Genomic DNA, 11789 nt, shown 5'->3' with positions numbered 1-11789 from the left:
TTTCTCTTTTGTTCATTCACCGAAAAAACTAAGACTTCTATTTTTGAAAGCATTCTTACTTAGCAGCATTTTTTCACACCTGCGTAAAAAATTTGCATAGCACTATATCTTATCCTATGCCATATGGCGTTTTGGCATATACTGCCCCCATTGACTTTCATAATAAAAAAAGATAATTTCGAGTATATTTTTTTGCATTTACAATAGTTTGCCAAAATTATACTGTTTTACATAAACATTTTCATAGGTTTGGCTCACAGAAAACAATGGAAACATTCTAATATGTTGTTGTCTTGTTTTTTAATATAAAAAAAATCCAAAAGTGTAGAAAAAAATGTGTGAAAAGCAATCATGATGCTTATTGTGTGTGTGCAGTGCAGACTCCCCTTCCTACCCTGGATGAAGTGGTCCTCATGAACATGTGTAACCTCTTCTATGTCATGCACAGTTAATGAGATGAAGGCTTTCCCATATGAAATCATGACAATACTATTATGAAGCACACTTTTTTATTGTTTTCCCTTAATAAGGCAACTTGATAAAATAAGTTAGATAAGTACAAGAAGTCCACATGGGCCCTCAGAAAATACAGGGATTGATATGTGATTAGGAATGATCTGCTCTAGCTCTCCCAGTACTGTACTTGCAATAAAAGGTATGAAATCATGTACTTATTCCAGCACTGAACAGGTTAAGCAAGAGCAGACCACGATGATACTTACAATGGGTCATGCTAACATTCCTGCAACTTTTGTCAACTTAATATCAACCTTTTCGAGGAGAAGATGATGTCTGAGGTATCTACTAGAGGTGACTTGGGTATTGCATAAAGGGTTAAAGAGATAGATAAGCATATGTGACACAATATGGTACTCATAGGTTTATTTCAGGTTGTGATCTCTTGATGTAGTCTCTGCTCATCACCAGTATAACATTCATCAATATGTGTGACACAGTGACTGACTGTATAATACAAAGCATAGTCCTCAATCCCGGTAGGATTAACCCTGTGATGTGTGAGAACAAGACACCAGAGGCAGGCAACCAATGTCAGTTCAGCAGCTGTGGGAGTACTTCTGTGTAATGACATGGGTTATGGACCTCTGGTTATTATAGACATATGCAGGTACCCACATCTTCACAGTTGGCACATAATATAATATATTGGATGATTGCCTATCTACAGTCAGCACATTAACTTACACATAAACAGTCCTTGCCTCCCTCCCATCAGTGGTTATTGTGTTGGCTCTTATGGGAGAGCAGGCTTTGGTCTCAGCATAAGGCACTGTACCAAAAGGGTTGGGGTTTATTTGGTTTTGACACTGTTCCAATGTCATAATGTCTTTGGTGTGGGGTTAGGGTTGTGGAGGCAATGGGGGATTGCACATGTAATAAAGCATAGATGCTCAGCTCCTGATTCTGGAAACCTGAGCTTACTGCTGTAAAGCACTGCAACAGCAGTTAACCCCTGCTAGACTGTTGGATTGCTGCTCTTACAACATACTGGGCATTAAGTGGTATAATAGTTAAGGCACAATAGTCTCCAAGAGACACATTATTATAATACAAAAATATTCATATAATACACTGTGCAGACAGCACAAATCAGTATTCCCACATCACACAGGCACCCAGAGCTTTATTGCTTTGGTCCCCCAAAAAATGTGGGGGTGAGGAAGCATTGGGAAATAATGACTGGAAAAGGGAGGTGTCATTTCTAGGAACTGAACACCCACACTTGACATCTATAGTGGGTGTGAGTCAACCCTGAGGCAATTCACAGTGCCCCAACCTGGCAGGCAACACCCCTCTCTGCTGTGTTCTTCATGTGGCTATCATGTCTGTGGTACATCATGCAGTGCCACATCCCTTGTCACAGGATCAAAGTGCTCCCCATTTCTCATTAGCAGATATTAGCTACTTGTCTCCTGACTTCTAATGACAGTAAACTGGGGATGGTTGACTCAAGATCTGGAATGCATTGTTGTGGCTCAGTGAAGGCGCTGAAATTGCAGAGCAAGCAGACTATTGAGTCATGCTTGTTCTTCAGAAATGGACACATAAGGAGAGATCTGTGGATACTCTGGACTCATAGTAAGTCAGTGTCCTTTACCAACATATTGCATAGAATTAACATTGCCGATGAAGCACATATTGTTCCAGTCATCCCCAATTCATTGTCACAGATGATTGCTCAAAATTCGGCTGAAACTGACAGTTTTGAGCAATTATTTTGCATAGATACTAATGGGCTAATCAGTAATGAATGAAGCTAGAAGCTTCATTTGCATGTGTTTAGAGAACAGTGGGTGGTCTGTTCTCTAAATACATTGATATTGCTCTCCAGCGGGACAGCAGCTATTAAAGAATGTTATCAGCATTGCTTGCAGAGAACTCAGCGTGCGGTCCCTCTTATTCGCTCAAAAGCCATATTTTGAGTGATAATGGTTTTGTGTAAATGTGCCCATCGTGCACTTACCGAGCACTTTTCGTCCATCGCTGACCACAGGTAAGTGCACGATCAGCACACATTAACACACAACGATTATTGCTCAAAAGATGGCTTTTGACTGATAATTGTTGCGTGTAAAAGTGCCTTAATAAGTCATGGGCAGCTGATGTGCATGTTGCCCTAGCATTACTATTCATTGCTAATAGTCTGCCCTGAACTTGTTGGGTGAGCCTCTTCACATCTTTACAGGGCATTTAATATTGCATAACTACTAAATATTTGGGAAATACTGATTTCTGCATCTGATTGTCCTTACAATACAAAAAATACAATATTACTTCTATATAAACGTCCACCATTCATAGGACAATAAGCAGCAACTCTCACCACTACCTTGGGCAGAGGAAAGGTTGTCTACATGGTGGAGGGATTTTCTTTCCTTGTTCCCATGGGATAGTACACCAGAGCCTTTGCACAAGTCCCTCTGAAAGTGCTGCTTCCCCAATGTGACAACTCTGCCTGGTCACTCAGTGATTCACAGGTTCAAGCTGCCACTTCATAGTCTTTGGAAATCATGGTTTGGAAGCCCAGAATCTGCATCCAAATAATGGGCACTGCAGGGTGAGGTCTAGGGAAATTGTCTGTATGGTCCTTGTTGATGCACATTTTTGATCTGGAGCACCTTTGGTTTCTAGACCCAGAAGTAAAGGAGATTGTTAAGGAGAAGAGAACCTTTCAATGATCCTACTATCACTGCCCAGGTGTTGACTTTGGGTTAAGACCTCAGCAGCTTTTTCCTGGGTAAGTCCAAACTGTTCTGCTGTGAATTTGGCCAATGGGTAGAGGCTCTCTATAGTTTTGGGATCATTGAGAAAGTGTGAGGTCTGGGATAGGATTTCAGCTGCTTTCTCCTGTTTAAGACCTAGGTGATCTGCAGTGAACTTGGCCATAGCATAGACACTGTCAGGAAAGTCCAGCTTGGGTTTTCCATCTGGTCCAGTGGTGTGCATTTTCATGTGGCTAATGAGGTTTCTCTGCTGAGCAAACTTCCCCCCACATACTTGACATTCATAGGGTTTTTCTCCAGAATGGATCCTCATGTGCTCTGTCAGGCGGTACTGTCTAGTAAAACGCATCCCACAAGCATCACATGCAAATGGCTTGAGCCCTAGGTGGCTTCTCATGTGACGTGTCATTGTTCCTCTTTGGGTGAACTTCTTTCCACAAATGCTACATGGGTAAGGGCGAGTGAGCCAATGGGTCTTCTCATGCTGGCGCAAAGTGGCTGGATCTTTGTAGGACTTCTCACAGGAGGAACACCTGTAAGGCCTAATGATGTCACCCAAACTTTGGCTGGTCTTATCTAGAAATGGCACTGGTGGCTCCATGCTGTCCTTGTGGTACAGCTCTTCTTCATTATGGGCTTCCACATGGGCATTGAGTTGCTCACTGCTGGGAAATCCTTTGCCACAAGGAATGCAGACATACAAGTTGTCCCCATAGCTCTCTGGATCATACAGGTGGTTACAATGGTACCTCTCAAGGTTGGAAGAGGGTGAGGGGTCCCCACTGCTGCCAGTCTCCTCGCTGGTGCTTTTATCGTCATCTGGCTCATTGCTCTCAATACTGGGATATCTGGGTTGCTGAGATAAAGGTGAACTCTCCCCTTTCTCCTCTCTGTCCATGTCTTTCTCTCTGTCACTTTCATCTACATAATTTCCAAGTGGCTCAGGCTTCATCCAGTCAAACATCAGATCACGACTGTCAGTCCTAAGGTGGCTGTTTGAAACACTGTTTCTGAAGGGCTCAGGGTGAGGGGCTGGTGGAGTGCTGCTGCTGTCCAGCTTTGGGTAACCATGGGTTTGGTCTTTATAAGAACCATTGTTGGTCAGGAGGCTGGCACTAACTGGAGGGCTGTCTGGTCTGCCTGGCATGGGGGGCTCCCTGCTTTCAGTTGCATCTGAGTGGTGCTGGTTAGAGGGTCGGTTTGGGCTTTTCTTGGAAAGATCTAGTCCACATAAAGGAGAGCAATGCCTTTCTGGTGGGCAGAGCCCATGCTGGTGCAGCTGATTGCCCTGAGCTATAGAGGCATAGAGCTCCCCACAGTGTGTATTAAGGGGGTTCACTGGTTCTCCAGGTGGTATATCTACTGGTCTTGGAGTTGAATTGAAACATGATTGAATGACTGGGGTTGTGGCTCTCAATCCCCTTCCAAGACTCCCAAAACCTGGGTAACCTGATGTCCTTACATGGCAGTATTTTCCATTTCTCTTCAGCTTCTTCTTGCATAGAGATACCAGGTCAGCAATCTGCAGGTAGCTGGCAGCTGCCAACACTGCCCCAAAGAGCGGCTCACTAGCTGGCTCAGCGTCTCCCAGTCTTCCTGTGTAGATGAAGTCTAGGATGATCCTGAAGATGCTGGGGCTGACCATTTCATGGTCCAGGTTGATCAAGTTATCGTGGACAACCAGTGATTTCAAGTAGACACTGCTAGCAGCTAAAATGTTCTTATGTGCCCTGAACAGGGCATTCTGTACCACAATGATCACATCACATAGGAAGCCTTTAGTCCTCTGGCTGTTCAGCTGCAGAAGAAGTTGTCTTGAATGACTTGGTACCTCCATGGCATCCAGCATCGTGTTCAGTTGTCCACCTTCAGAAACACAGACACATCATCATAAGTCACTTAGTTATGGAAATTAAATACTTAAAAACAGAAAAATAATGCCTGAAAAGGAAGATCAAGCAAGCTGGTTAATATGATGGGTACTGGGCACAGTTCTATTTAGCTTGGTGCACTATGATCAAGTACGAATTCTCTAGGTTATCTAAGTACATTGCTACAACATCAGGATATTGATAAATCTGTGCCGAAACTTGTAGTTCCAGATAACTATCTGCATGTATGGTGCAACTCTCAATGTTTACATTTTATATGAAGCCTATTAATCTAGATACTTTACAGCATCCCGCAGCTGCTTGTATCATTCACACTGGAGATCCTGATATTAGGCTCTATGAACACAGGCGTTTTTTGCTTTTTTTTAATCCTGAAAAATCAGTCTGATTTTTCTTGCTATTTCGATGTCATTTTTTATTTGATTTTTCTGCCCAATTTTCATCCATTTGCATCAGATCTTAAAAACGCACAAAATGTCCATGGACGGCACTTCCTGGTTCTCTTTATTTTTTTAATGGTCACCATAGTTACAGGCATTAAAAACGGATTGAAATTGCATCAAACAAGTGCAGTTCAATTTTTTAAACACACTCATAGACTTCAATACGCAATTTTCATCCAAAAATCACAACAAAATAGGACGTGCTACGATTTTTTTTTGTTGCTCAGACTGTATTAAAAAATTGCCAATGTGGAACATAAGCATTTAAAATACTGTGCTTTATTTCTGTTTCAATTTTGTCCAAAAATCGGATGAAAAAATTGTCCACGTGAATATACCGTTAGTCTTTAGTACTGCTTACTGAGTACTCGATTTAGCATTCAGCAGAGCAAGACAACCAGGAGTCATATGTAAGTGATGTGCTCTGCTAAGTGCCCGCAGCACACACTGATCACCTGTTAGAAAAGCCAATTATTTTTTATATATACGTTATTGTGTAAAAGTTTTAGGTGTGGGAAAAATGCTGCAAAGTAAGAATTTTTTTTTCAAAAATAGAAAGCATCTGATTGACTCCAAATTTATTCTGCAGCAGGACAACAACCCCAAACATCCAGCCAATGTCATTAATAACTATCTTCAGTGTAAAGAAGAAAATGGAGTCCTGGAAGTGATGATTTGGCCCCACAGACCCCTGATCTCCACATCATCCAGTCTGTCTGGGATTACATAAAGAGACAGAATGATTTGAACTAGCTACATCCATATAAGATCTGGGGTTAGTTCTCCAAGATGCTTGGAACAACCTCCCTGCTGAGTTCCTTCAAAAACTGCATGCAAGTGTAGATAGAGGAATTGATGCTGTTTAAAAGGCAAAGGGTGGTCACAAAAATATTGATGTGATTTAGTTTCTCTTTTGTTCATTCACTGTGCATTTTGTTAATTGACAAAAATAAATATTAACACTTCTATTTTTTTAAAGCATTCTTATTTTACAGCATTATTTCCACACCTGCCTAAAACTTTTACACAGTACTGTAAAATGATGATCTATCTAAGTATGATATACCACTTCCCAACTGATTGCCACTACGCACCAGGCTTAACCTTAACCTGCACGGCTATATGAATATATTTGTGCCCCAGTGTTGCTCAGCAGTCGCCTGTGTAGCATTAGAGCTGAGGAGTAAGTGATAGGCATAATAAAGTGGATTAGGGCTGTTGCCGATGAATAATTGTGTGTGGGTAGACTGGGTATGAAGGGCAATACTGCTGGGGGGTAAGTGGAAGAAGCGCTGAAGTACCTTGCTGAGAGGAGGCAGCATGCAGTATGACAGAGACCCTGCTGTCAGTGGTAGATAGTAAATGCGGAGCTTCCCAACTTTTCCTCCTCCTCATCTTCGTGTCCGATGCCTTGTGCCACCTGATCTCCTATACATACAGCTTTTATCCCCTGCACATGTGAATCTGGGGGTGGCTACAATCCCCTTGTAGGCATTAATACAATGACATCATCGGCCCAGATCAGGAACCAGCAGCTTCACATCACTCCACCTTCCTCTGGTGTCTGACAGGTGTCCCCCCCTCCCTATGTATAATGTATAACCATCCCATCTTATATATGGATACATGAATGTGACTGTGTGATACACACACACACACACACACACATATATATATATTTATATACACACTGATATATATATATATATATATATATATATATATATATATATATATATATACACAGTACGTACAGTATATCAATGTATATGCATGTATATTCTTACTCTGCATCTTGGACATATGTGTGTATAATATATATATTATACACACACACATATGTCCAAAATACAGAGTAAGAATATACATACATATACATTGATATACTGTGTGTGTATATAAACATACATGTACACACTATATATGTGTCTATGTATGTATATTCTTACTCTGCATTTTGGATATTATCGCACCCCCTGGGGTTTGGCTGCAGTGTCTGACAATTCCCTAGTGGTGCAGAGTATTCAGCACTGAGGACATCCCCGTGCTGTCACTTGCACCGCTGCTGTCTCCTATAATGAGGTGCTAAGAAGCTTTAGTCGGGGTGTAATCCCAGTTCTGTGTTATTATCACACATAGGAGGGAGCCCCAGCGCTGGGAGTAGCTGCTAGCTGTGATCCCCCGAGTACAGAGGGATTTATGGCTGGAAGTCACTATCAGTAATCTGCTCTGACTTATTGATCTGATAAGGAAGAGCAGAGCAGGAAAAGTGAGAGTGCAGAGGAAACCCCGAGGATTAATACATTCTATTGGGATACAGGAATTACCTTCCATTCTCACATATTACATGATTGCTAATTATACCTATCTTCCTGATGACATGGAACATGAATAGTAAGAGTAGAAGACACAGAAGATGTCTGATGATGACACTATTAACCAACATCAGAGCCGGGATTAAAGTTTCTAATTCCTATTTTTCTGTTTTCTACTTTATTAGTTTATTAGTATAAGATTTGTCTGGAACGAGATTTGAATTACTATAGTATAAAAATACATAGTAATCTTACTGTGTGAATATAATAATGTTATTGTTTTTATTATTATTGTTATTATTATATGTATGCCGATAACATTCGATTATCTAATTTAATTAAACTAATCATCCCGTCTGTCACTCACTATATCATTTCAAGATGTCGAGATTCAACGGGGCATAAATATTAATTTTGGGGGTTTTTGGGTTTTCTCTTCCTCTAATAATTATTTTCTCATAATATATTTTTTTAATCGAAATTCGCTGAGACCTGAAGAGTTCTGTCCTGGGAGATGATAACTTTGTTGCTATTTCTGTTGCTACATGAATTGTTTAGAACATTTTATACAATTATTTATAAACATATTGCATTTTTTACATGTTCTGTAACTCTTCCCTCCGAAAATAGTGGAGACAGAAGTTTAGCTAATTTTCATCACTTCTCTTGAATGATAAATCTGAGACTTTATTAGTGCATGATCCAAAAATCGTTGTGTTAATAATAATATATATAATAATAGTAAGACTAAAAATAGTGGCAGTAATAATAATTTAGCTTTGTATCACTCTTTGTATTAAAGTTGCTTTCTTCATTTTGCTTTCTACAGCGCTGACAACTTACATTTACGAAATAATGATAATAACATGTCTTCACTTTTCTCCTGATTTAGTTTTTCCTTTAAAAAATAAATATATATTCTTAGTTTTCTCTCTGCAGTATAGTTGCATCTCCATGTAGTACAATGTGACCCTCCAGTATGATGTATAATAACAGTACGGCAGGCGGGGGTGACAAGCAGATTATTGTCATTATTAGTTATAATTAGAACTGGTATTATATTTATATCCTCTATATATATATTGAGACCCTCGGCGTTAACCCTTTCCATACTGTACTGTACTGTGTTATTAGAAACAGCTGTCTGGACTGGGGCGGTGACTGCCCGGATTCTGCCCGGTGGTGCAACATATAAGGTGTCATTAACTCTTGCAGACCCGATATCTATGTATATACATATATTGTGTATGTACAGATCATTATCACACAGAGTGTTGGTTGTTAGTGGCACCAGTACCAGTCTGTGTTCTGCCTGCTGCCAGTAATGCTGATGATGATGACGGACAATTACTGATACTAGAATGACACATCTGTCTGACTGGCATTCCCACTCACCCCGGTGATGAGTGCCAAGTTGACTACTGCTGTTATTACCGAGGTGTGATAACAGTTCTGGGTATCCCTTGTGCTGTCACTTCCAGTACCAGGCACCTAGGTGTTGGCACCTCTTACAGAATCGATATTAATAACAGCAGTGATTTGCTTTCATTCTTATGAATTACATTCTTCAGCTAATGTAACTTTACAGTATGTGCCACAGTCCCCAGCACCATGCCAGCCTGTACCACCAGACATTAACATTGCGTTCTCCTGTACTGCTAACATCTCAGTATCAGCATGTCAGACCTCAGCATTCATGCAACCCCTCCCAGTCACCAGACTCATGCCCATCCTGACCCACCAGGATTATATGCCACCCCATGCCATTAGCTTGCAGCCCTTGTGTGCCCCATTACCTGGCAGCCCAGTGCTGTCCACACAACTGATGCCTGAGTGAGTGACCATCCCCGGGCTGTGGCAGGGCGGACTCCAGCTGCCAGCCTCCCCTGTACTGTGCCAGCACCGCTGGGCTCCTCTCTCCCCGGGCTGCTGTGTGCTGCGCCGGGATGTTGGGGAGATAATGGAGCCTCTGTGAGCTGTTAGCGCCCCATGTGATGTGTAGCTATATTAAACTACAAGGTAAAATCCAGGGCAGGAACTTCTAGTGACCCCAACGTGAACTTCACACACAGCGAAACTGCTTCTTAAAGAGACAGTGCACTCTATTTCCTACTGGTGTCCTAGGATGCCGGAGGATTCCTCTCCTCTACCTGCACCAGACCAATGAGCACAGATCAGACAGATCCAAGAGATCTCTTATCACTCCTCTTCAGGAAAGAGAACATATGGTTTCTATTGGACATACAACATCCATTCATCACAATGTCATACAATCCTCTCATGCATACAATCTGTTCTCCATCTGATTTCTGCAATCCTCTATTATACATTCAATCTCTGTACGATCTGTTCTATCCCATCTCATACATGCAATCACCATGTCATACAATCCCTTTAACCCCATCATTTCACAGTGCTCATAAGGGATCTTTCACACTGGTGACACAGCGCAATTGTGGATTTTGTCAAATAATGCAGATTTTGTTGCGTTATTAACTGAAGAATGCGCTTTGCGAAACATTTCGCAGAATTTTTTTATGTTTTTTTAACTGCAGATTTTAATTGTGGAATTTTATCTCCTGTATGTTAGAAATCCGCAACAGCAATTCTGCAAGACGTCCTTAATTTCGCAGCAAGCTTTTCCGCTGCGGTTTTTAATCTTGCGATTTTCAAGTAAGGACGCACAGATTTTAACAGATACGGAATTCAAGGGTAACATTGTGATGCAGAAATGTCGACGTAGACTAATTCCATCCCGTGTTAAAGGTCCCTAAGTGGATTTTCAGGAATGACTAGGACTACAGCTGCTAGGGACATTAACCCCTGACTTGCTGGAGGACAGACCTGGCATATGTATTTCATTGAAAAACTAGACATACTAACAAATCTATAAATTCATAATTCTATAATTCATGGAAACACTTTTCACCCCATGCCAAGTGGTCCTGGCAGTGCCCTGTAAGTGACTCCTATCACTGCACCTTTGCAAAGTGACAGTTGTGATAACATAAGAACATCCCAAGTTCCACAAGGCGACTCTAGGCTGTTGGCATCTCCTAGCATCCTAGCCTTGACTTGAAGCTGTACAGCTAATTGGCAAAGATTGCTATAAGATGGCATTACATGGCATACGCGGGGATGAGATGTTATAAGATGACAAGAGGTATACAGCATACCTTGGGGGTCCTCTCTGAAACCCATGCCCCGCTGGAGATGTTCCCAGGAAGCTGTGGTCCTGGACAGTGGTGCCCGGCTCCCGTATCCCTGGTACTGCTGGAGCGCTGCCTCCGTCCTCTGCTCTCACACTGCCACCTTGTGCTCAGCGGCCCGGCTCTGCCTTATTATCACACAGTACGGAGAGCTCTGCCCTGTGCGAGGGGCCGGGGAGGACCCTGTGCGAGGTGTCTGCCGCCCCTCCCCTCACTACACACTGACCGGTATGGGAACCGCAGACTGGGCTGCACTGTACACCGCCGGCCGCCGCGCACAAGGGGCAGGTCAGGTCTGGAGGTCACAGCAGCAGCGGCAACTTCGCTCCACAAGTCCGAAACATGTCATGTTATGAGGATTTGTTACTTCACTGGTGACAGTATCAGGGACAGGTGGGACCTGAACCGGGGGGTCCTCCATTCATGGTCGGGGACCTAACAAATAATCTCTAGGAATCCACCATATGTACAGGACACATACAAGTGTCACTAACGTCCACACCTACATTATAGTCATCACCTACAGCAGGCGATCCTACTAATGACAGAAGGCTGATTTTATCCCATATCTATCTATCTATCTATCTATCTATCTATCTATCTATCTATCTATCTATCTATCTATCTATCTATCTCCTATTTCATATCTATTGTCCACACCTACATTATAGTCATCACCTACAGCATG

At 42.0% G+C, this 11789-nt stretch overlaps 1 protein-coding gene across 3 annotated transcripts; it reads right to left on the bottom strand.

The window, feature by feature from the left end:
* Positions 1–492: 492 nt before the first annotated feature.
* HIC1 (HIC ZBTB transcriptional repressor 1) lies at positions 493–11215 on the bottom strand. Of its 3 annotated transcripts, none has more exons than XM_066599700.1 (2): positions 11069–11215; positions 493–5108 (listed from the first exon to the last, which is right to left on the bottom strand). In XM_066599700.1, the coding sequence occupies exons 1-2, from the start codon at positions 11091–11093 to the stop codon at positions 3172–3174; spliced, it is 1962 nt and encodes a 653-aa protein (XP_066455797.1). In that variant the 5' UTR covers positions 11094–11215; the 3' UTR covers positions 493–3171. The 3 variants fall into 3 exon arrangements, with proteins under 3 accessions (XP_066455797.1, XP_066455796.1, XP_066455795.1); XM_066599699.1 differs by lacking the exon at positions 11069–11215 and adding an exon at positions 9689–9888; XM_066599698.1 differs by lacking the exon at positions 11069–11215 and adding an exon at positions 6879–7118.
* Positions 11216–11789: the final 574 nt, after the last annotated feature.

The sequence above is a fragment of the Eleutherodactylus coqui genome, chromosome 4, assembly GCF_035609145.1.
Source record: "Eleutherodactylus coqui strain aEleCoq1 chromosome 4, aEleCoq1.hap1, whole genome shotgun sequence".
Taxonomy (NCBI): domain Eukaryota; kingdom Metazoa; phylum Chordata; class Amphibia; order Anura; family Eleutherodactylidae; genus Eleutherodactylus; species Eleutherodactylus coqui.
Note: the sequence above shows the minus strand (reverse complement) of the source record. Positions and strands in the feature narration are given on the sequence as shown.